Source organism: Abramis brama (assembly GCF_963993115.1).
Source record: "Abramis brama genome assembly, chromosome: 1".
NCBI lineage: Eukaryota > Metazoa > Chordata > Actinopteri > Cypriniformes > Leuciscidae > Abramis > Abramis brama.
The window spans coordinates 565,307-592,010 of NC_139963.1; the positions used below are offsets into that span (position 1 = coordinate 565,307).

The following is a 26,704-nucleotide window of genomic DNA, read 5'->3' on the forward strand; positions in this document are numbered from 1 at the left end:
ATTTTTCTCTAAAAAAGAGCTATTAAAAACATTAAAAAAAAGATCATTTTTAAAATGTTGATTTGTAAGCATTTAACTTTCACATAGTATTTTGTAAAACTTTTACATAAAACACAGTTTAAAAAGCCTTGCGTTTTTACATACCATTTGTTAAAGACTCGGGGGTTTAAAGACAAAAGTGTTTTCCTTGTGTAATTTTTCTGGAGCAAAGTGAAAAAATGTCCACACACGCCGAAGATTTGTCAGGAGTGACATTTTCTGAAGGTTACAGAGAGACACAGTCAGACTCCGCCTCTACCCCCACCCACAACAGATGTCACCGTGGAAATTCCCACAGTCCCTTCAAGCTCCCAAATAGAAAAAGCGACCGGTCACTTCAGAGTCCAAGCTGGAAATGACCAGAGAATCATGGTGCAACGGCTCGAAGAGACCACACCCCCTAACACACCCCTCTCAAAAGTGAGTGGTCAATTTCGATTTAAGGGTGTGTGTAAAAAATGACATCACTCACGGGAATCCCCCTCCCACAGCGTCACAGTCACATGAGATGTTTAAAAAGGAGCGCAAACTTACAGTGAAATGCTATTTGTTAATCACTTTGAACATTCATATGAAATGTCTAATTGTCACAAAGTTATCCTATGTTTTAAAGTTTAGGCCATAGTTTTTAAGGTTATACAACACACACACACACACACACAAACACACACACACACACACACACACACACAAATGGTCGGATCCATCAGGTCTGCAGTTGCGCTGATATCAAGCTGTTTTATGCTTTGTCGAGCGAGAATTAGTTTTTATTACAGGCTGTATCCGGGAAAGATTATCCGGACATGTAAACAAAACGACCATATGTTGTTCTAGTTGTAGAAATCACGACGAAGACTTCACGCTTGTGAAAAAAAGGGATGTTTTCTTTGAAAAAAATAAGCGGGAGAAATGTGTTTTTCAAATCCCTCGCACAATCTTTAAAAGGAAGCAAAGTAATTCATTCATTCACGCACCAAACCATCGAAGGAGACTGAACGTCGAATTGCGAATCCTAGCTTCATTATGTCTGCAGATTATCAGGGAACAGAAGAAGCAGCTATACCTGACCAATATTTTGATGCTGAATTAGCCGAGATTTTGAACGAAATATGTGAGTTTTTCATCATAAATTATACATTATACATTATATCCCACAATATTGAAAAGATATTTCAATAAATGCTTTTATTCGCAGATGATGCATCATTTCCAAATGGAGTATCGGCAGACGACTTTTTACAAGGTACGAAATATATTTTGTCATGTCTTTTTAATATTTTCTAATTACTAAATATTTTAAATAAAAAAAACCAACTCATTATTTCAACAGAAATTACAGAGAACGTTCCGACTCATAGCACCACCCCTCCGACGCAGCCATCAACACACCCATTGGATAATATTTCAACCCCGACCAATCAGATTTACGAAGATATTACCCCAAACTCGACACCTCTACCTCAAGCCTCCAGAGAGGCAGAGAGCATCGAACAAGTTTCACCAGCGGTCGAAGAGAATTCTCCTATCCGTTTGATAAACAGTGGAGGTGCTAACATCTTTGATGGTTCACGAGGGGTGAAACGTCTTCGGGAAATTTATGGAGAAGAATTCATCTATCCGGACGACGGTAAGGGAAAAACTATTTTTTTGTCTAATCATAATATTTTATTTGTTGGTTTTTTATTTTTTTATTTAAAAAAAATAATGTTGTTTTTAGAAGAAAAGACTGATTCTGTTTCATCAACAACTGGAGGCAAAAAACGATTTGAGGATTATTCTCACGAGAGTCCGATTTTTTCGGAAGACGGTAAGATTTCATGGGTCATTATATTTTATCTATATTAAATAAGCCGTATAATACATGTTTGATTGTTTGATTGTTTTTTTCTCTAGAAGAAATCTCAGACGAAAGAGACGCAGACATATTTTTCGAATCCGAAGAAGCCGTTCTGAACACCATCAATTCTGAAAGGGAATCTTCAGATAGCAGTGATGATGAAGGAGACGATGAACGCTGCTTCACACCAGTATTCAACGTTGGAGAACTTCAAAGACTAAATTATACCACATTACGCATAGCCAACAGAAACTTTCAACGTGTCTTGGAAATAGCTTCATCGCCACTATCATATCATCAAACGGAGAAGATCGTTTCCGAGTCACAAAGAGAAGTTATAGCGCTGCTCCACAGAATCTCAGATCAGCAAGCTCACCATACGAATGAATTAAGAAACGCTGTGGAGTTTTTTGGGAGATGTCACGATCAAACATCGGACGAAATCAGACAAATAAGCAATGATGTGTTTTCACTCCAACAAGAGCTGACAGAGGTGAGGAATGATGATTCATTACGTACAACTGTTTTATCTCTGATCTCTGAAAGATTGAACATTATTCAACGGAATTGGACCAATTCACAAAATCCAAGAAGATAGGTTTTTTTTTTTAACAAATATTACAAATATTACCACGTGTGAGATTTTATATTTCATTATATACATCTGTGTTTAGTTTAGTTTTAAATGATTTTCTCTGTCGTTTTTTATTATTTTTTATTCATTTGGAACTGTTATTGGTATTGTTTTTTTTATTCATTTATTCATTTAATTCATTTGAGTGATACTTTTATAGGCTACGTGCGTGTGATTTTGTTTTACTGATAGCCTACTTTTATAATGTATACATATTAACAACATTATGATCTATATTTGATGTTACGCTTCTGTTTCACACAATTTTAAAATAAAAAAACATCAAAATGCTTTCAAAAAGAGCACATCCCGAATCTGAAAATGAAAATGTATCTCGAACAAGAGTAAGACGTACGACCACTGAAAATAACGACAGACTCAACTCTTTAATACGGGATCAACTACAAGCGCTAAATACTACAGACCTCTCCGATAGAGAGAGATTAAATAATATCTTAGTTGAACAGCGATCCTGGTTAGATCCGTTCGTGGATGATGAAGATGAGACCATACAGACAGGTGGTGATGGATCAGCTCAAACGAATATGGGGCGTATGGAACTAAGTCAGGAGGAAATAGACAGATTAATGATCGAAGGAGGACGGGTGGCTGATTTTACAATAACACCAAGACCGCGTTTCAATGGTGTGCAGTTACACAGACCGCTAGATCTCCGTGGAATAGAGGCTTGTGATTTTGCAGAGTACAATTTGCGTTTGCAAAATATCTTGAATGATGTTGTGGATTTCTCTCAACAGTTTGCAGGGCGAACAGGGTATATGAACATATCATTAGCTGGAGATTCACTTGCAACTTCTGTAAATGCTGTTTTAACACCTGAGAGCAACCACGACGCATCAGTTTTCATAAGCCAGATAGAACAAGCAGCTCAAAGCAACCGTGACGTATCGACAGATTCGACCTTGACATTACAAATCTCAATTGTGAGAGATAAATCTGCAGGTGGTTGTAGGAAAATCACAGACCTTGCAATAAGTGAGAGTATTAGTCGGAATAAAATGCACTTATTTAGTCCTGTAAACATCGGCAATGAAATGTGCTTGAGCTACTGTCTTGCCTATTTTTTGAATCCTGAATTCACAGACCAACAGTTGCAAACACCGGCGACTCAAATCCACACACAATGCGGTTTTACAACGTATGATAAAATAGGATTTCATGATCTAAACATTTTCGAAAGAGAATTAGGAGTAAAAATTGTAGTTTTCCACAGAGACTGTTCAGGAAAGATGCAGGTTTACAAAAACACAGACGAAATTCACCCAAAGACCGTACATCTATTTAATCACGAAGGACATTTCCATCTAATAAAAAATTTGAAGGGTTTTCTTGGATCTCCATACGTCTGTCCATACTGTTTTAAAGGATATAGAGATAGGAGAACACACAATTGCAAGTTTGTTTGTAAAATATGCATGACAAACGAGTGTCGAACACATCCAACCAAAAGTAGACAGTGTCCAGACTGTCTCAGATTCTGTAAAAACATCTTCTGCTACAAAACACATAAACAAGAGGGCACATCTAATGAAAAATCTCAATGTGACACGATCAAATTCTGCTCAAAATGTCACACCATTTATAGGCCGTCAGGTGGAAAACCCCACAAGTGTAAATCTGACAGGTGCATGCACTGTGATGAGGCTTTGGTAAGTGAAGGTGTTCATGAGTGCTACATACAGCCTCTAAAACCCGAACTATGTGTCGAGAAATACATATATTATGACTTTGAGACTAGGTATCAGAATGATAAACATGTGGCTAACTATGTTTGCGCCATGACACAGGGAGGAGAGACGTTTGAAGCCGGTGGTACAGATTGTGTGGCACGTCTAATTAAGCATTTTAGACGTCCAAAATATGCAGAATACACTTTCATAGCTCACAACGCATCGGGATTTGATTCCTACATCCTGTTAGAGTATCTTAGCAACGAAGGAATAACTCCTAAAGTTATTCTGCAGGGGTGTCGAATTCTATATATGTACGATAGGGTGTTTAAACAGCGTTTTATAGACTCGTGGCAATTCATCCCGTTTAAACTCACAAAGATACCCAAGGCCTTAAATCTGAGTGTCGGTGAAAAGGGTTTCTTTCCACATCGTTTCAATAAGCCTGAAAATGAGGAATATATCGGACCATATCCTGCAAAAGAGTTTTACGGATATGATTCGATGCATACAGAGGAGCGCGCACAGTTTAATGAGTGGTATGCAGGTGTAGCGGGTGACGTATTTGACTTCAAAAAAGAACTCGCTTTCTACTGTCGGAACGATGTTGTTATTCTACGAGAAGCGTGCAAACGCTACAGAACCGAATTCCTCACTATCACAAACATTGATCCTTTTAAATCAATAACGCTGGCAGGAACATGCATGAAAACGTTCAAAACCAATTTTCTTCCTCGCGACACGCTGGCTCTAACACACAGCCACGCATACATAAATCAGTATAAAACGTTCTCAAACGTATCCATACAGTGGTTAGAGTATATCAAAACTAGTCAAGGCATTAATATAGAGCATGCCTTAAATCACGGAGAACGTGCGGTAGGCCCATATCACCTCGATGGATTTCATGAATCTGATTGTGGGTTAAAAACTGCATATGAGTACTTAGGATGCTTTTTCCACGGTCACGACTGTCGTTTTAAATCAGATGAAATTAACCCTTTATCAAAAGTGTCTTTCGGTACTCTTAGGAGGCAAACTGATGCAAAACTAGAATCACTAGATAAAGTGTATGGCATGCGTGTCATTTGTATTTGGGATTGTGAGTGGGAGGGGTTAAAACAGACAGATCCTGACGTCATCCGGTTTATGGAGTCTTATGACGCGCCCGAGAGACTGAAACCTCGTGATGCAATTTACGGAGGGAGAACAAATGCGTACAAATTGTATCACAAAGCAGCTGAAGATGAGAGAATCGATTATTATGATTTCACATCGTTATACCCTTTTGTACAGGCCACTAAAACGTATCCTATCGGTCACCCTAAAATTATCTTCAAGGACTTTGAAGAGATAGAGAGCTATTTTGGTCTCGTCAAAGCCATAGTTCTACCGCCCCGAGGATTGTATCACCCCGTGTTGCCTTACAGATGTGGGGGCAAATTAATGTTTCCTCTCTGTAGAACGTGTGCCGAAAATCAGATTCAGGATACACAATGCTGCCACACAGAGGCTGATAGATGTATTACAGGCACTTGGGTAAGCGCGGAGCTCCAGAAGGCTGTTCAACAAGGCTATCGCATAATAAAAATACAAGAGATCTGGCATTTTCCACACACATCTGACAGCTTATTCACCGGTTATGTCAAAACATTCCTAAAATTCAAACAGGAAGCCTCAGGATTTCCTTCTCATGTTGTGACAGAGACAGACAAACAATCTTACGTGGATGAATATCTCGAGAAAGAGGGTGTTCAGCTAGAAGTCTCTAAAATAATAAAAAATCCGGCAAAAAGATCCATTGCTAAGCTCATCTTGAACACATTATGGGGTCGTTTCTCTCTGCGCACGCATCTGCCAACCACAGAGCTCCTAACAGATCCGGAAGACTTCACTCAACGTCTCTTTAGCCACGCCCACGTAATACGTCATTTCTCTTTCGTATCTGACACAGTGGCAATGATTCAGTGCTCTAGCTTAACGCAAGACCCAGCACCCACGCACGACGTGAATTTGTTCGTGGGTGCTTTCACGACTTGTTGGGGTCGACTTGAATTATATAATCTTTTGGAGAAGTTAGACAGGCGTGCGATTTATTCAGATACAGATTCAGTGGTTTTTGTATCAAAAAAAGATGATTGGATGCCAGAAACAGGATCTTATCTCGGTCAGCTCACAAACGAGCTAGATCCTGATGACAGCATTTTGCAGTTCGTCTCATCAGGACCAAAATCATATGCATTTAAAACAGTCAATGGCCGTTCGTGTCTCAAAGCGAAGGGTATTACACTCAATGCAAAGAATGCAGAAATAGTTACACTACAGAGTCTGACCGATCTTGTGCGAGACTATGTCGAAACAGGTGTCAAATTACATCTGTTAGCAAAAACAGACACCATCACAAGAAACAAGAGGGGATTCACACTGCACAATAGATCAGATGTGAAAAAATTCTCCGTAGTGTACGATAAGAGAGTCCTTCAGCAGGACTATACCACATTACCTTACGGATTCTAGTAATATATTTAAAAATGTGTGAAACAGATGTGTTTGACTACAGAATGCAGCATCCTTTCTCGGCTATAATAGCCGGACAAAGTGGTTCTGGGAAGACTTTTCTTGTGAAAAATCTAATGTATAATTCAGAGAAAATGTGCTCTGTCAAGTTTGACAATTTTGTGTATGTGTATACATCCTGGCAATCGATGTATGATGAAATGTCACATGCTTTTGATATTAAATTCATTGAAGGTATACCAAAGAAATTGGATGACGAGTCTTTATTCCCCCCTGCCAAACGATCCATCCTTATCATGGACGACGTTATGAGTCAAGCAGCGTCCAGCCCTGAGGTCGAAAACGTTTTTACACGACTAGTGCATCATATGAAGATTAGCTGTTTGCTATTAATACAGAATCTGTTTTTCCAGGGTAAATCTAGCAGAACAATCGGTCTAAATACTAATTATTTAATAATATTTAAAAATCCTCGCGATAAGCAGCAGATCGGTATTTTGGGTCGGCAAATGTTTCCTGGTAATGCTAGGTTTTTTATCGAAGCATATAACGATGCAACTGAACGACCTCACAGTTATTTGTTAATCGATTATAAACCACACACACCTGAAAAATTCCGGCTCAGAGCGGATTTACTGTCAGACTATCCGGTGGTCTACCTCCAAAAGTGAAGATGAGCACACGGCTTTCCAGAAATCTCTACCTCTTAAAATTATTATACAAGAGTTCGCCCAAGCAGCGACGTGTTATTCTGCAATCGTCACCCGACGAGTTAATATTAGCTCTATGTGAAGTGGCTCTAAATATTATTCATGGCAAGATCCCTCTAACTGCGAAACAACACGGGACTTTAAAAAGAAGAAAAAAAGAATTAAAATACGTTGCAAATAAAAAGATTAATATCAGCAGGAAGAGACGTATGATTAATCAAAAAGGGGGTTTTCTGCTCCCTCTACTCAGCGTAGCACTTCCTTTCATTTCTAGTCTAATAACTAGAAACTAAATCTGAAGAGAAAAAAATGCAACACGCCGAGAAATTGTATCTCGTGCCAAAACATCAGATGGATAGACTAAGAACTGCCCAGCCTCGTGAAAATATTCATACGACTGTGGAGAATGACTTGGACTCATCCATTAGAGATATACTGCAGAGGCATGATTTGAACACTTACGAAAAATCCAAGCTCTACACTAGTGTTTTACAACGATTCTTAAACGTGGTAAAACATGGTGATATGGAAAGTAGCACTCTAACTCTTACATCCCCGGAACATGAGACACCTGTCACCCCCCATACCCCGGATGTTAGGAATGATGACGTCATTGAGGACCCTATTGTCTCAGAAGTTTTAAACAATATTCCTCAGAGACGCTTAAAAAATGTCAAATATATTATGGATAAAATGTCCAAAGCCAAACACGTGTCTTCATGGACAGATGATGGAGAATTTATTTATAAAGGGAGAATCATTTCAGGATCCCATATATTTGATCTGGTAAAAACTCTAACTTCACCACAAATGAAACATAACAGTCGACACCCTCCAGGATGGTATGAGTTTCTGGATGCATTTGCGGCATTAAAGATTCCTTATTCGACTGTAACCAATCATAATGTAAGACGTATGATTGAAACGATTAAAACAAAAACACACGCGGATGACTTTGGTGCTGTACCTACTAAGTCATTGAAAAAACGTCACACGCACACACATGCACACGATCCTGATGAAAACGTATTTAACTCCCCCAGAGTAGATGCCTACCAATGGATGAATTTTTAACAAAATATAACCGTGTGAGAGGTTTTGTATCTGTGTTTTATTTTTTTTATTTTTTTTTATTTTTTTTAAAACTATGTATGTTATTATGTTGTTAACATCCATGTGTTATTGTTTTTGATGTCAAATAAAAGAAAGAAAATGAAATTATTCATCTGCTTACGACTCGCTTTTATTCATTACATATTCTTTATTTATTCGTTACACAGGAATTAATAAGACTGGAACATTTTACCAGACTGTACACATTGGATACATTTAAATCTTTTACTAACACACACCATCGGTTTCAATTTTTTCACAAAAAGAGACACCATAGTATCATTTCTTAATAGATTATCGTTATGGTAAAATTTCATTATATCCTTATACTCAACACCCCGTGAAATATGATACAGAAAAAAGACACAATGTTGTCCACAGGTGACTGATGTAAAATCTTGGACTTGTCTGGTAGAATGATGAACTTGTGTAGAATTGTTTTTTAGAAAGGTGAGAATGGACGGTGGAAAAAAATCTGAATCCGGAGGATTCCCAAAACTGTCAAAAAAACATCCGTATCCGTTTCGATCCATATACATAGCTAACCAGTGGCGTCCCGGTTCGTCCGATCGATCCGTATTACAAATTAATAGAGCCGGGAGATCTGTCAGCGGTTCTTTGGGAAGATGATCGCTAGCGAGTACTCCTAAAAAATTTACATTACACGTAATGTTATCCATAATTTCCGTTAGCTCTACAGTATTCATTTCAAACTCTTCAGTAGTGTTCTGCCAACACCTGTCTTCTGTGTGATATCTCAAGCAGAGAATCATAGGTCGCATAAATTAAAATGTTTACTGTGTTTTGTAGAGGCTCTCTAAAACGGGCCTCCAACCTGATATTACCGGACCTAATCAGAGACACATGCTGCTCGCACTCTGAATCTGGCGTAAGGTTATAGGCATACAACGTGTAGCCGTTGAGAAAATCCTCCCTGTCTATAGCGAGAGACTGATTCTTCAGATGCCGCCCCGTGGCTGTAACCAGCTGATAATATTCTTTTACAGCGTTGCCTAGATTAAATTGTGGCTGTAGCGGACGGTATGGGACATGCCCACCGTCTGAGGTGAGATTTAAATATTCAAGATGAAAATGTTTGAACGAGAATGGATTTTTTTCGTATGATCCTGTGAAAGCATCGTTATCCGTCATTGCTATAATAATGGATTTCGGAAGAGTTCCAAGGAAGAGATTTTCGTGATTTGAGACGCGCGCCCCTGCCGGCACAGAAAAGGATTTCACACAGACTTTATCATACGGGTATTTTGCTGTTGCTGACAGCAATGCCTGAGCATGCCCTAATCGGAGCGATGGTGAGACAGACACTCTTTTGATAAAGAGAGAGGCGGAGATTATTTTTAGTTTATAATCGATCGCGTCCCCGCGCATAAGGCAGAATTCGTCTTTTGCTCTAGTTAGACGAATACGAATATCAACTCCGTTCAAAAGTAATTTTGGCTGAAAGAATATATCGCTGTGTATCGGAGCTAGTAACTCAACAACATTGCCACCGTCAGTAAACGCAGCTCTCTTTGTCAGTCCTGCATTTGCACCTGCCGGATCCGTAGCATCCATGTGCCCTGCTGTGTCTTTGTAAAACAATCCTGCTGAAAAGTTGTTCTCTAGGGTATCTTTTCCATAATTAATAAGCATCTCCAGAATGGATCTGTAAGGATAAGTGTTGGACGACTGTGATACCAACCGATCTCCTAGCGACACATCCACCTGCGAGAAAATACATGCTCCAGGATAGTTAAGAAGTCCCACTGGAGCTCCCTGCGGGGGATCAGTCCCATCTGGCAGCGTTATTTTAACACGAGTATATAATAATGTATTATTCAGATCAGTGTAATCTTCACCAGTCCCTGCAATGAAAAACTCAATCGGAGAAGCATCATTAATCGCTGACATAGGGGGGATTTCCACATAAGTGTTTTTCTCAATAGCTGTCTGAGTTAAAGGAAGGGTAAAAATATCCAGTTCGGATTTAATACATTCGTCCGACATTGCATGAATCAGTGACATGATTTAGAAGATAGTGTTGCTTCGTCTTTTCAAACTTGTAGATCTTTTTACACGCTTCGTCCGGCTTCTTCCTCTCTTTTTTGCAACTGGGCGTTTCTTCGTGACGCGTCTAGTCTTCTTTACGCCGTGACCACGCCCCCTCCTCATACGGGTCCCAGGGGGCTTCAACCCTCTGCGCATGACCATAAGACCTTGACCGCTCTGTCTCTCGGTGTTATCATTATTATTATTAAATGATTTTGACAAGGCACTGGTGACTACGTCACTTACTATATTTTTTGCCGCAGCTTTTATGTGTGGCTTTGCAATACTAAAACCCCTTCTTAGAAACGGTATTGCCATACGATATAATCCACGAAAGAGACCCCCGATGCCTGACGCAAAACCGGAACCGTACATGACTCCGCTTCCGGCATAGCCCGGCATTCCGTGACCCGTCTGGGCCTGATAATATGATATGTAGCGGTGGGGATCGTCCTGGTACGGTGTGAGATAAGCCATTTTTAAAACAAATGTTTTCTCACTGGTCTAAAGTGCAGCTTCGTCACAACTTTGCCGTAGGTGAATCGTACGTCTTTATTCTGATCGTCTTTAATCTCAATGCCGATATCTGATATGATGTTTTTATTAAGACGCACGTAATGAGACTTGTTGTGCCTGACACAGACTGCTTTGTTGGTGGTCGATTCGATATGTATCGTCTCTAATAATGGAACATACGCGTCACCGACTGCTTGATATTCTATTATATCTATGTATACAAATAGAGTGTAAAATCCGCCGCTTATATCAGCCTGGTGTGGTGCGTATGTGCGCACGTCTTCGTGTTCATCCGAACTGTTTACATTTTCTATAGGAACGCCTGGTTTTAATCCTAGAATAATGGCCAGCTTTCCGTAAAAAGTTAGCGATGCTCTCTGATTTGATTTCAGAGATATCTTATTTTTTATATTATCGTACCTGAGCTGCACCCGAGGTGGAAGAGTTGCGTTTATTTCCTTGAGTAATACTGAAATATCCTCAAAATACCCATGTTTTATAGTATTATGATTCGTAGATATTTTTTGGGCTTTCCTGAATGTTTGAATATTAAGATCCCCTCGCACTTGACTATGTTCATCGTCATTCAAACATTGCTCGCATTCAATAATAAAAGTAGCGTCTTCCTCGTTGAAAGTATGCCATGTTTTTGGATAGTGGAACTCGACCAACGCCACTTCCCATAATCCTTTTAAATGTATTGCTCTTGCCAGTCTAGTTCTGTAATTAGCTATCTGATTTTCAGGGTAAACATGAGCTGATGCATTACACGGTAGGGTGACGTAAAACCCCTCCTCCTCTGACATGTTTTTGATTGAATGAGAACGCGAGCGACTCTCCCTAGGGTTTTAAAGGAGAGTGAAGATCTATCACCTGTTTTTCAGGAATCCAGCTATTGAATTTCATTGGCCAACCAAACCATTTCACCAAAACGTACATGGTTTTTCCACGTCGCTTTTTATCGAGAATTTTTTCGACCTTAAATGATTTATCATCACTCACAATAATTTTTTGGAGTTCTTTTTCGTAGAAAAAGCCCTGTATTATCTCTCCATCATAGTCCTGTAATTTATACACAGGTACCTCCCTGGGTATACAAGATGCTATTGTAAAATATTCTTCGGTATAATTCTGCTCGTAGCCTTTGGCAAATATATTCCGGACTTTAGATATTCTGACCACATCACCCACTGAGAATTTAAAGACGGGTGTCTCTTTACGCATTTTTCCGTATAAATTTCTGAATACCATGGATTCGTTTTCTTTATTTACATCCAACGGCCTCATTTTAATGGACTTGTGGTAACTGGAGTTATACCCCTCTGTCAAATCTTGCAGAATATCACAGTAGCGTCTGGAATTTATCGATGTAAGATAGCGCCACATTCGTCCTTTTAAAGTTTTATTAAACCTTTCGATTACACTCGCTTTTAATTCAGAAGCTGTTGAAAAATGTGTTATATTATATTTTTTCATCATCTGTTGAAAAGGCTTGTTGAAAAACTCTGTACCCTTATCTGTCTGTAACTTGACGGGAATTCGCCCCTCTTTCAAAACTGACAAAAATGCTTTAGTTACTTCACACGCGGATTTATTTCGCAACACCCGGGTCCACGCGTACTTGCTAAAGACGTCTATAATGGTAATTATAAACTTGATATTGTCGTTCTCTTTTGCGTATGCGGACATATCGACTAAATCGGCCTGAAATTGTTGGTCTTTCCCATACACCACTACGCGGTTCCGCTTATAATTTATTGGCGCAGTTCTATGAAGAGTGTATGTGTCCTGACTAGCGAGCCAATTGGACACTTCATTATCAGATAGTCTTACACCGTGTTGTTCTAATACAGCTTGTTTTTAATCTATCTTTACCCCCAAAAGCTCCAGAGCTCGAGGGGTCATAGTATATCTTTTTCATTAGTTCTGCCATGTCAACGCTGTGAGATTTCAGTCATAATGATTCGAGTTGCAAATTTGTTCAGTATTTATTTATTTTATTTTATTTTTTCACAATATAAAAGTTACAAAACATTTTTATTTTACAATATAACGTTACAAAACATTTTTTTATTTCACAATGTAAAAGTTACATATTTTTTTTTTATTTCACAACATAAAAGTTACAAAACATTTTTATTTTACAATATAACGTTACAAAAAAAAAAACATTGCAAACAACAAAAATGATTTTATTAGAAAGTTACAAACATGTGTAATGTGTAATGTGTAATGTGAATTATATCACACAAACAAGAAATAAAATTTCACAGACATTTCAAAATTCTTCTCCATAATGTATTCGACTAAAAAATCAATAATATTACATACATCACGTTTTTCGTTACTTAGCAAACTACAGACATCAGTTACATACGTACAAATACATAATATATTTCCTATTCTAAAAAGAGAGTTCTGATCATCAGACATTAGATCGAGAATGTTTTTGATAACAGCAGATGGTATGTTGTCGCAGGTGACAGACATGTTTACCATATGATTCCATTCGTCCGATAATCCACGTACGTCTTTCATTAATTCCATTAGTCGTTTTTCATCCGGACTCACGTCGATATTTGTAGTCCTATTATTCAGGATAATCTTATGGAGCAGGCTAGATATTCCACATTTAACACGTGATTTAAAGAAATATTTTGTAATCCGTGAGGTAGAGCAGAAGTTCCCCATTTTTAAACCTGTGTGATCTCCGGATCTTCAGATACGGCAAGTTTCCATTTATCCACAGCCGTGTAAATTATCTCCTCGCATGATTCGTCGATTAATTTCTCACGGATTAAAGATAATTGTTCCACTATGTACATCTCATCTTTGAGGCCGTATAAAATTGCCTCAACAGCTCCCTCGATCCTCTGGAGATGAGGCCTGCCTCCGTACTGACTCAAGGCCTGAGCCAATATGTTTTTTAACTCCGGGGTGAGAAGCTCCACACTGATTTCTTCAAAACATCCGTAAAAATAATAGGCAGAAGGTTCAAACAAGCAACTGTGTCTTGTCTGAGATGAATGGTCCACCATGCAGCCGTCGCAATTCTTTTTCATCCGCTTGTCGACCAAAATTTCCAGAATAACCGCCAAAATAGCTTTGATAATCCGGTGACCTGTATCCCCTAGGCATCCGTCCGTCTCATCGACAGTTGTGTCAGGGGTTTCAGCGTCTGCGGCAGGTGTTGCAACTCCGTAGTTTGTGAGGAAAGCCAGATTGTGATAACCAAGTTCTGTACAGAAATTATTTATCCAATCGATGCTTTTCTGAGGTAATCCATTTGCCATAGTCATTAATCCGTTTGTTGTAAATCCATCAGTAGTTCCAATTAGTTGAGATGATGATGAAGAGTCAGTTCCTTGAGACATGGTGCGTGAATGAGGTAACCTTTCAAGAGCCCGTCTTTTAATGCTTGTAGAGAGTGGGCGGGGTTATATAAGATCCGCGTCTCTCGGGGACCGCCCACTCGGGGTGGAAAAGTTTCACTTTAATGTTGGCGTAGCGTTCATACGCATTAGTCCACTGGAAAAGCTGATTGATCTTGGAAAAAATATTTTCCAACACAGCTAGATCCTTCCATTGGAACATGAATTTCAGATCATATAATTCTAAATGATCTTTTTCACAAATTGGCCATGAGTATTCTGCAATCTTGCCAAAATCACTACAAAGTATGAAAATATAGTCTTCTGAGTGCTTATGTATTTGGTCCGCTAAAATCCGGTATCTTGTACCCATGGTTAATCCACTCCACTCACCGATAAAAAGAGGTGTATCCATCCCTTCATTCAAATCTCTCCATACTTTTGTGTAGAATAAAATCCAATCTCTTTCTGTGAATATTAAGTCCGGATCATTCGTGGCATTCATGGTGAATCTCTCGTCATTATCCACGTTAACCAGACTGACTTCTCTGTTGATTTTGTCATAAACATACGTACACGCACGTCCTTCAGATAGATGGAATGTATATTCCACACGATCCGCCGGCTCGTGAAGAAATCGCGTTAAGCAGGGGCCATGCGTTTCCCGTTTTTTTCGTGGAGCTAGAGTCAAATCATCCATAGCTACATCGATGCTTTTTTCAGGTGTTTTCGGGGTTGCAGCCGTTGCCATTGCAGATTTGTTTTGTAAAATCACAAGTATCTCTTGTCATGTTTGCGCTCCTTTTTAAACATCTCATGTGACTGTGACGTTGTGGGAGGGGGGGATTCCCGTGAGTGATGTCATTTTTTACACACACCCTTAAATCGAAATTGACCACTCACTTTTGAGAGGGGTGTGTTAGGGGGTGTGGTCTCTTCGAGCCGTTGCACCATGATTCTCTGGTCATTTCCAGCTTGGACTCTGAAGTGACCGGTCGCTTTTTCTATTTGGGAGCTTGAAGGGACTGTGGGAATTTCCACGGTGACATCTGTTGTGGGTGGGGGTAGAGGCGGAGTCTGACTGTGTCTCTCTGTAACCTTCAGAAAATGTCACTCCTGACAAATCTTCGGCGTGTGTGGACATTTTTTCACTTTGCTCCAGAAAAATTACACAAGGAAAACACTTTTGTCTTTAAACCCCCGAGTCTTTAACAAATGGTATGTAAAAACGCAAGGCTTTTTAAACTGTGTTTTATGTAAAAGTTTTACAAAATACTATGTGAAAGTTAAATGCTTACAAATCAACATTTTAAAAATGATCTTTTTTTTAATGTTTTTAATAGCTCTTTTTTAGAGAAAAATGATCTTTTTGTAAATGAAAAAGTTGTTTTAATGTTTTAATCTTGAAATAACATCTTGAAATAACTCTTTTAGAGAAAAATGTAATTTTAACTTATTTCATTGATGTTTTAAATGTACATATGTCTTCTTTAATAAATAAAAAACACTGAACTCATCTCTGGCTATGTCTTTATTGTACATTTCTTAAAAAGTTTTTAATATACACCTGTTTAGAACTACTGAGCATGGGAGATTTTCCCACGCTTCAGATGCTCAACCCATAAGGAGGCGTGCCACAAGTCCGATTTTCCCACGGTATACTGTACAGTCCATAAGTGGGAGGAGCTAGCGTGGGAAATTCCCACGGTCAAAAAGGGGGCGGGGCTTAGAGGGTCATAAATCACTCAAAGTGACAGTTTGTATCCCTCTACACTCTCTCTGTCACATTCACATACAAGAATCAAAATGCTTAAAATCACTTCAACAGTTTAAACTAAAACACTTTAACACTGTATTTGTGCAAACTGAGTATTTTGTGATCTGGTGAAATAAAGATGAAGATCTCTCTTCCTCTGTTTTATTTGCTTATGAAGATGATGTGACTTTACAGAATAAAGAGTTTTCTTTTCTTCTGTCTTATTTTCTTCTCTCTCTCTGCTAATGTAGGTTAAGCTGCTGTGATATGACAGATGAAGGTTGTTCTGATGTGACTTCAGCTCTGAAATCAAACCCGTCACACCTGAGAGAGCTGGACCTGAGCTGGAATAAACTAGGAGACTCTGGAGTGAAAAACCTCAGTGATCTACTGATGAACCCACAACTCAAGCTGGAGAAACTACAGTTAGTATCATTATACTGTACAGCAATTACAGTGTGACTGAAGTTTATTTATTTGAAGACAGCAGGGCTTATGTGTCATTGTTTATAGCAGTGCACTTTCTGGGTTTCCCCTATTGCTCACAGGGGGTTAAAGTGGGATGTGAGTGTGCCGTACGGACTCTTATTCTGGCTGTACTGAAGACGAAGCGGTTTGACCAATCAGATGAAAGGGGCGTTTCAGCGCCGCCCACGTGTGCAAACGAAATATCAAAGCCATAAACCGATTTGTAAACCACAAACGAAAAATTAGAAATCGAGCCGAAATCTCATTTTCCGTTTATTAAACTAAACGAAACACAGAATAAACGATCCGTCTTTTCATTTCTCGTTATTCCATTCCAAACAGGAAATGAAATGATCAGATGATACACGGACCGTGTTTTCCAAATTGTAAAGTCACGTTTTTTTATTATTTTTTTATCATGAACCACGCTGTGTTTTATTCCTAAGTGACTATATAATGCATTTTACTTCAAATAATCTAAATGTTGACTTTGAAGAGTAGGCGCGTCAGAAGGCTATTCACTCTATTTTGGTTCATTTTTGGTGTGCGCCAGAAAGATGTTCAAGGAGTCTGAGACGCTAAAGCAGCGCATCATGTTGTTTTCTTTATTTTTCAAAGGCATGATATTTTGTAGTCATTTTGAATGTACACAAATAAAAATATAAATTTTACTGTTTCGAATGACAGATTATTAAACGACAGAATATTAAGTTATTTCCCCTGCTGAGCAACACATCCAAGTGATGGCGCTGGCGCATTGCTCGCTCACACAACATCTAGGCTATTATCAGTTCACTTCTGGCATTGCTAACTTGACATCGCAGCCTATTCATTATTAAAATAAAACACAGTCAACCAAATATATAAAAAGTTATTCTGCTTAATTTAATTGGTCTGTTGTACAATATAAAAGCTGTGCCGCACAGTCCTACTTGCTGTTATTCCAAACTCATTTCCCTTGCTGTGAAGATGATGATTTAGCATATACGTGTATATTGGGACTCGACTGAAGTACGAAGCCGTCTTTACATTACTAGTTAGCATCCAAATGTTACATTGCAAATATGGAAACTTTGGACCGAATGAGAGATGCGCGAAACCAACGTCGGTACAGTTTCAGTTTCGATTCAAATAAATTTGTTTAGGCTTGGCGTTTAAAATGGGCTAAATGTTGTTTATAATAAAGGACACAATAGGCTATTATTATAAGCTATTATAGGTTATAATTTTATTATACGGGCTACTTATTTTTCATTCTTGTTGTTTTCTGAAAACCATTCATTTAAAGGTTTGACATGGGCTACAGTAAGGGGAAGTAAAATACGCATAGACATAGCCTATGTTATTAATAGCGTTTATAATGTTAATGTTGTATTTTATTTACCGGTCTTTTACACTATTTCTGAATAGGCTAATAATAAAATGCGTTTGTTTCCCTCTCAGCATGACCGGTGCGCTGCATCTTTGAGATATAAATTAATAAATTTTAATAAAACACAAGGCCTACATTATAAAACTCAGAAGAGTATGTATTTTAATATCTCTGTTGTTCTCTGTTCTCCGGTTGTTAGATAGTCAGTCTGAATGACAGTTCATGCGTTTACGTTAATATAGGCCTATTATATAGTCAATGCATTATTCTTTTCTTTTTGTATTAGTGGTAAAAATATTTAATTTACAACTAATTATATTGATTTATATCTTCATTTATTATAAAAAAAAAAAAAAAATACTGGGCGAGGGCGACCATAGGCTAACAGCCGTCATTTAGGCTACCCTGCATACCCAGCTGATGCAAAGCGTAGGTGAATCTACAAAGAAGAAAGCCCAGTCTAGTCTATTCCCCAGTACGGGTTGTGTCGAGCCATTCGTTAGTCTGGTTGATGGAAAAACATATGAAAAAGTTGCAATAAACGCGTTAAGAATCCACACAACGGAGGACTCTTATTCTGCAGTGCAGAACTGAGGAAGAACTGATGACGGGACAGTTTGATCTTCGGCTGACAAATCAGAGGAAAGGGGCGTTTCATTCCCACCCATGTGTAGAAATCGAATATCGAGCTGTTTATTCATTTTTCTACCTCAGAACGAAAAACGAAAAATCAATCTGAATACTTGTTTTTCGTTTTTTTGGAAAAAATGAAAAATCGAAAAAGGAACTGTTTTCTCGTTTTTTCTACTTTCAATATTAAATAAAAAACGACTGAACGAATGATACACGGGTCTGCGTACTTTTTGATAATTTAATTTCCTGTTTGGAATGGAATAACGAGAAATGAAAACCAGTTTGTTTATTCGTTTTTTAGTTTAGTTTAAAAAATGAAAAATGAGATTTTGGCTCGGTTTTTCATTTTTCGTTTGTGGTTTACAAATCGGTTTATGGGTTCGATATTTCATTTGCACACGTGGGTGGCGCTGAAACGCCCCTTTCATCTGATTGGTCAAAACGCTCCGCCTTCAGTAAGCTACGAGCCTTTCTTCTGTCAGGCAGAATAAGAGTTGGTGCGAGTGCGGCACTGACAAATGCACTGTAATAAAATAATGTCTGAAACCACCACTCACTGTAAACTACGCACAATATTTGAAGCAGAAATATGTTGCTGGTCACGTAATTCGCGCTGCTGAGACTTGCAAGCGACCCCAATAATGTGAGCCACAGTATATGACAGATTATTTTAGCATGATGTATTTCCCATTGATAAATACAGTGCAAATAGTTCAAATATTTCTTTGGATAAAAGGGAAGCGGAAATAAAAATCAATAATAGGCTGAACTGTACCATGGTAATATGTCCGTAACATTAGATGGCCGTAGATGACCTATCCATAACTGTTACATTAGAGTTAGGGGATAACACAGTTTGTACAGTATAAAAATCATTATGTCTAAAGTTCCCATTAAACATGAAAACCCAACAACCCAATGGGAATATATCCTTATTGTGTAAAACATCCAGAGGTGGACAGTAACAAAGTACATTTACTTGAGTACTGTTCTTAAGTACACTTTTTGAGCATCTGTACTTTACTTGATTTTACTGTACTTGAAACTGATTTTCATTTTCAACGTTGGATTTGGTCTTCTAAATGCGAATTTTGTCATTGTTTTGGAGCACACTAGCTTATAGATAACAGTAAGGCAAACATATTCATACTAAAAGCCAAAAAACTTTAAATATGGCACTATTTGAGGGAACAGCCATTTGGGTGTCCGAAACCATTGTGGACGTTATTGAGTGACTTATTCAATCTCACATTCAATCCCACTACTGGAACTGTGCTCTAGAAATACATGTGATATTGATATGAGGGAAGGCAGGCATAGATTCAGAGGCATACGGTACTGTAAGTAATACACACAACAATGCAACAATAATAAAACAATGCGCTGACATTTACTTTTGATACTCAAGTACTTTTAAAAACGAGTACTTCTGTAAAAATCTTTCTTTTTTTTTTTACTTCAGTAAAAATCAGTCTTTACAACTTTCTTGTAACGGAGTAATATTTGACCAGTAGTATCTGTACTTTCACTCAAGTAAGGAAGTTGTTTGTCCAGCTCTGAAAACATCTGTTCATAATCTGTGATTACACAATTCCAATACGAACAGCACCGGGAGGCGTCTGGAGTAACTCTGCACTGATCAATCCACATTTTTAAGACAGCTAATTTTACAGTAGGCTTATATTCAAAATGTCCTTCTCATATAACGCCAACGACCGCACAAATGGGCTTCCTTTGTGAAATATAGCAGACCACCGTTTTAAATAACAGTTTAAAAAAGGTGGTCTGCTATTTTTCTCAAAGGAAGCTCAGATAGATAGATAGATAGATAGATAGATAGATAGATAGATAGATAGATAGATAGATAGATAGATAGATAGATAGATGACAAATAAAAGTTCCAGATGGACAAACATTAAATCCAGTGTGAATAACAATATCTTAAAATAAACTAGAGAGTGGATACACAGATATGGCCTATTTATGAATGAAATTCATGCATTTGTCATTTAAACTGATGCAAACAGGGAAAGAGAGTAGAAAACACTTATTGTCCTGTCGCCCCCTCTAGTGGACAGCATTGAGTATTACGGCCTTCATTGCTCAGAGAACGCAAGTCAAGGGATTTTTTGGAAAGTAAGTCAGACCAGTTAGAAAAGATATAAGCGAGTCAGACCAGTCTGAAGGTCTGAGCTGAGTTTGGTGAAGCATTAAAGTTCTAGTCAATTTCTCATAATAATAATAAATAATAATAATAATGTTTAAATGCTTTCTTAAGCCAACATAATAAAGAAAACTCAGAGAAACATCGACCAATTCAGTATGTAATAAAATTGTATTAGTTTTATAATAAAACTAATAACATTTTAAAGGTATGCCGTGCTCTTCAACCGACATGATTTTAATTAATCCCAAACCTGCTAATTTTGTCAGTATTAATGTACGTTCACTGATTCTAGCTTCTCTCTTTTCTGTCTCTTTCTTTTCATGTGAACTGAGTAGGCTACACATGCTTACATTCATAAATATACATTTTGTTTATATTACATTTTCAAAATGATCTATCACACACACCTGCCTTTTGATGTAAATAAAAGACGAGAGTGGTAAATGTTACGGACATATTATCATGGTACAGTTCAGCCTATTATTGATTTTTATTTCCGCTTCCCTTTTATCCAAAGAGAAGGAACTATTTGCACTGTATTTATCAATGGGAAATACATCATGCTAAAATAATCTGTCATATACTGTGGCTCACATTATTGGGGTCGCTTGCAAGTCTCAGCAGCGCGAATTACGTGACCAGCAACATATTTCTGCTTCAAATATTGTGCGTAGTTTACAGTGAGTGGTGGTTTCAGACATTATTTTATTACAGTGCATTTGTCAGTGCCGCACTCGCACCAACTCTTATTCTGCCTGACAGAAGAAAGGCTCGTAGCTTACTGAAGGCGGAGCGTTTCGACCAATCAGATGAAAGGGGCGTTTCAGCGCCACCCACGTGTGCAAATGAAATATCAAAGCCATAAACCGATTTGTAAACCACAAACGAAAAATTAGAAATCGAGCCGAAATCTCATTTTCCGTTTATTAAACTAAACGAAACACCAAATAAACGATCCGTCTTTTCATTTCTCGTTATTCCATTCCAAACAGGAAATGAAATGATCAGATGATACACGGACCGTGTCGTGTGTTCATTCGTTTTTTGATTTAATATTGAAAGTAGAAAAACGAGAAAACACTTCCTTTTTCGTCTTTTTATTTTTTCAGAAAAACTAAAAACAAGTATTCAGCTTGATTTTTCACTTTTCGTTCTCAGGTAGAAACATTTATAAACAGCTTGAATATCTGATTTCTACACGTAGGCGGGAATGAAACGCTCCTTTCCTCTGATTTGTCAGCCGAAGATCAAACTGTCCCGTCATCAGTTCTTCCTCAGCTCCGCTCAGCAGAATAAAAGTCCTCCGCTGCTGCAGTTGTACGGATTCTGAACGCGTTTATTGCAACTACTACATTTCATCTTTTCCTCATCAAACACCCAGACTAATGGCTCGACACGACCCGCACCGGGGAAGAGCCTCGACAGGGCTTTCTTATGAGGCTTTCAGTCCTCAAGTGCCAGGGGGTCCGTGAAATAATTTACTATAACCTACTGTATTTTCCGGACTGTAAACTAAAGTCACGTTTTTATCATGAAACACGTTGTGATTTATTCCAGAGTGACCTAGGCCTTTACAATGCATTTAACTTAGTTCACATAATCTAAATGTTGACTTTCAAAAGTAGGCGCGCCAAGAAGACTATTCGCTGTATTTTGGTTTATATATATACAGTATATACTTTTTTTTTCCATCAATCTCTTTATTAAAGTTTGAACATGAAATAAGAACAAACAAAGTTCCCCTTCACATACAAAGAAAACAAAAACATAAACACCAAGAATCAACAAAAATAAACGACAAACAACATAGTAACAATGAAGGAAAAACAACAACAACAAAAAACACATTAACTAATAGCTGTGAGTGACGGTCCAAGAACTACTGCCCAGTCATTTGCAGCAAAAAATGTGGACACTAAGTTTACTCAGGATTGTCTGGGAAGGTCAACTTCCCAACATATTCAAAAAAAGGGGGTGTATATACATATATATATATACTTTTTAACCACAAATGCCCGTCTTGTACCATCTCTGAGATGTGCCACGTATTACATCATCACGTTGGAAAGGTCACGCGTCACGTCATCAAAAAATGTGTTTTGGGGTTTCATGACCCTTTAAAAATGAAATGAAATGAATGTGTAAACATGAATACATCAACAATTTCAACCTTTGTATTGTTACAGTGTTGGTAGTATATTTAAATGAACAATGTGTAGTCTTTCTCCATGTTACCTTTACCTTGATATCCCTGTTTATTTGTCAGCAAAAGTCTGCTGGATGAAGATGAACACGTTAGTTGATCATCATAGATCTGAGTCATTTTCTCTTTCTGTCTTCAGTCTGAGTGGATGCAGAATTACAGAGAAACAGAGTCTCATCCTGACTTCAGCTCTGAAATCAAACCCGTCACACCTGAGAGAGCTGGACCTGAGCTGGAGTAAACTAGGAGACTCTGGAGTGAAGCGCTTATGTGCCGTACTGAAGGATTCACACTGTAAACTGGAGAGATTGAGGTCAGTCACATTCACATACAAGAATCAAAATGCTTAAAATCACTTCAACAGTTTAAACTAAAACACTTTAACACTGTATTTGTGCAAACTGAGTATTTTGTGATCTGGTGAAATAAAGATGAAGATCTCTCTTCCTCTGTTTTATTTGCTTATGAAGATGATGTGACTTTACAGAATAAAGAGTTTTCTTTTCTTCTGTCTTATTTTCTTCTCTCTCTCTGCTAATGTAGTTTAAGCTGCTGTGATATGACAGATGAAGGTTGTTCTGATGTGACTTCAGCTCTGAAATCAAACCCGTCACACCTGAGAGCGCTGAAGCTGAGCAGGAATAAACTAGGAGACTCTGGAGTGAAAAACCTCAGTGATCTACTGATGAACCCACAACTCAAGCTGGAGAAACTACAGTTAGTATCATTATACTGTACAGCAATTACAGTGTGACTGAAGTTTATTTATTTGAAGACAGCAGGGCTTATGTGTCATTGTTTATAGCAGTGCACTTTCTGTTTTTTTTAAACTAAAACACTTTATTCTCAATATCTCACAGTGAGTCTGAGTTCACATTATATTTGCGTAAAATTCTTCACATTCATGATTTGTTTGTAAGATAATCTCTCTTCCTCTGTTTGTGTCTTTCTAGACTATATGACTGTGGCATTACAGATGTTTCTTCTCTAACTCAGTCTTTGACTAACTCAAAAGCACTGCAGTTTCTAAAAGAGCTTGATCTGAGTCTCAATAAGATCGGAGACTCACAGCAGCGGCTCAGAGACGAGCTACGAGACTCAAACTGTGTCCTGAGGTGAGGAAACATCACTGAGATATTAAAGAGATCTTCATTTACCTCTGATATGTGAACAAACCTTTCAAACATTCGTGAAAGGAAATTATCATTAAGCTTTATTGCAACACAGGGTTTGTGTGAGAACAAAATGTGAAGTTATTGAAATGTTTAACACAAAGGAGGAAAGAGAACAAAAGCTCACTGTCACAGCTTTATACATTGTCGTAGAAATTTTAAACTGTATATTAAAGTAACCATGTTTCTAACATCTAACCTTATTTAACATCTAACATCTGAACAGGATGTACTGTACGAAACCAATGGAAAACTTGTGTCTTTGAGTGTGTGCATATGTGTGTAAAAATAACATAGTTTGGGAAATGAAACTAGACAGTCTGTTAGAATCTTGTGATTAACAAATGAAGTCATCATTAAAACAAAGTTTGCTTTACCTAGTAACAGAGGGGTTTGCATATGAAGAACCAATCAAATAATGGGGAAATGATGTAATGCAGCCTGACATTTATGCCATACCTCGATTCTATAAAAACTGTTGTATCTGTGTTTTACGCTGGGAGTCTCAATGGAATTTGTCTGAGATCCTCCGGCCTTGATTCTTCTTGGGAGAGTTTCTCTGAGAACTGCTCGAAGACTCTCCCGGCCGTTATTAAAGCATTTAGAGGACGTTTGCTGAAAGTCTGTCTGTTAATTTCTGCTTAAACTGGTCAGTTTAGGGAAGCAAGTTAGTTAGAAACTCGGCCAGTTGTCGACGGAAGACACAAAGAGCTGGAGTATAAAGGTTATTAAGTGTCGATTGTAGACGCAACAGTTTTATTTATTAAGTGTCGATTTGTAGACGCTAGATAGTCGGGATTTAGGAAAAAATCCACTACAACATCAACACCTGCTTTATTAACAGTAGAAGTGAATCATTTCAGTGTGAAAACAGACTTGGTCAGACTGTAGGAAAACGCTGCACTCCTGCTAAAATCAGTGCAGTTCCAGCTTCAGCTCACAGCGTCCAGCTCACATGAGGAATGTCTCTGTCTCTAGTGTGTTTTTACTGTGACAAGCAACACGTCACACTACTTTACACTTACTTTACTCTCAGTTATTTACTAAGAGCCTACAAACATGTTTAAACTAGAGGACAAACGGCTTTAACTAAAGGTTTGTGTTTGAACTCAAAATAACATTTGTATTTGCTCCCTGTGGTTTATTCCATACGCCGTACACTCATTAGTTTCTCCTTTACAGAGACTCAATAGGAGTCGCACCGACACACACACACACACACACACATATGAACATGATTCATGCTTTACATCTATTATATTTAAAACACAAATATCCATCCAAGATCATGTATTGTCAGTAATTAATCTGATTACAGGAATTCAATTTAACTTATTTTTACCCAAAAAAAAAAACAGTAATTGAAATATAATAATTTGCACTTTGTTCCACTGAACTCTGATTGTTTTCTCTTCTGTTCCACTTTACAGAGTATATTAAGAAGGTCGATCACCAAACATCCCTGATAAAGATCGATCACCAAACATCCCTGATAAAGATCGATCACCAAACATCCCTGATAAAGGTCGATCACCAAACATCCCTGATAAAGGTCGATCACCAAACATCCCTGATAAAGATCGATCACCAAACATCCCTGATAAAGATCGATCACCAAACATCCCTGATAAAGGTCGATCACCAAACATCCCTGATAAAGGTCGATCACCAAACATCCCTGATAAAGGTCGATCACCAAACTCTGATGGATGTGTTATATCGTAGTGTGAAATGATCATGAGAGGAGCAGAAACCATCAGCTGATCCACAGAAGAGTCTCACTACTGTCTATGAGGAGAAATACATGTGTAAATGTGTTTCATAAAGGTGGAAGAGACTCAGACTTCACAATTAAATAAAGCAGCGTGTGTGTTAGCATGCGTTTTAGAAACGTGATATTGAATGATCAATGTTGGTTTAGTATGAATAATAATTATTTATAATAATTAATATAATAATTCATTATTAGAATTATTTATATCTATTTAGTTTTGTGTGAAATCCAAGTTTTGGAATTGGGAATATATTGTTGATTCTGATTTGTATATTTCATTGATAATTTATGTGAAGTTGTACATGTCTTATATAAAAATAAAAGATTTTTTTGTAAAATCTATGTTTTGGAATACATTTGTGACTCTGATCTGTTATATATATATATCATCCGCCATGTTGAGGTTATCATGTGACCTACAACGTTATCACAAGCACAACAACTTAAAGATATGAGCGACAGCTTTAATTCATCTATCTGTAAATATCCTGATATTGATGAAACTTGCTCATTTTGTGGTTTTGTTGAAGAATCAAGTGGCCATTTATTTTGTGATTGTAGTTTAACCAATACATTTAGGGTTGATTTAAGTTCTTATATTTTAACCCTATAATGTGACCCACAGTTTTATCCTTAAAGATGTTATTTTTTATTATAAAAACCCAAAATCGTCATCTCTTGA

The 26,704-nt window shown here is 37.8% G+C and overlaps 2 protein-coding genes across 20 annotated transcripts in view; both read left to right on the top strand.

The window, feature by feature from the left end:
* LOC311090947 (uncharacterized protein) overlaps positions 1–26,704 on the top strand; it is a 228,180-nt gene that overhangs the window by 82,041 nt on the left and 119,435 nt on the right. For 14 of the 18 annotated variants that reach the window (XM_084126594.1, XM_084126605.1, XM_084126600.1 and 11 more), the window contains 3 exons: positions 16,485–16,658; positions 23,216–23,389; positions 23,620–23,793. The exons of 1 other annotated variant lie outside the window; for it this stretch is intronic. In XM_084126594.1, coding sequence (XP_083982720.1) covers positions 16,485–16,658; positions 23,216–23,389; positions 23,620–23,793 — 522 coding nt within the window. The remainder of the gene's footprint in view (positions 1–16,484; positions 16,659–23,215; positions 23,390–23,619; positions 23,794–26,704) is intronic. 3 more of the 18 variants (XM_084126609.1, XM_084126598.1, XM_084126597.1) reach the window with 3 other exon arrangements.
* LOC311091138 (uncharacterized protein) lies at positions 40–8,618 on the top strand. 2 transcript variants are annotated; one of them, XM_084126921.1, is made up of 5 exons: positions 40–1,150; positions 1,235–1,282; positions 1,370–1,666; positions 1,757–1,846; positions 1,933–8,618. In XM_084126921.1, the coding sequence occupies exons 1-5, from the start codon at positions 1,063–1,065 to the stop codon at positions 2,472–2,474; spliced, it is 1,065 nt and encodes a 354-aa protein (XP_083983047.1). In that variant the 5' UTR covers positions 40–1,062; the 3' UTR covers positions 2,475–8,618. The 2 variants fall into 2 exon arrangements, with proteins under 2 accessions (XP_083983047.1, XP_083983048.1); XM_084126922.1 differs by having other exon boundaries at positions 1,936–8,618.

What these genes read in the sequence shown, in the direction of transcription:
- LOC311091138 (XM_084126921.1), top strand. Translation starts at nt 1,063, where the DNA reads ATGTCTGCAGATTATCAGGGAACAGAAGAAGCAGCTATACCTGACCAA. An exon ending in GGCAGACGACTTTTTACAAG is followed by an intron (nt 1,283 to 1,369) that starts GTACGAAATATA and finishes TTATTTCAACAG; the next exon opens with AAATTACAGAGAACGTTCCG. An exon ending in TCCGATTTTTTCGGAAGACG is followed by an intron (nt 1,847 to 1,932) that starts GTAAGATTTCAT and finishes TTTTTTCTCTAG; the next exon opens with AAGAAATCTCAGACGAAAGA.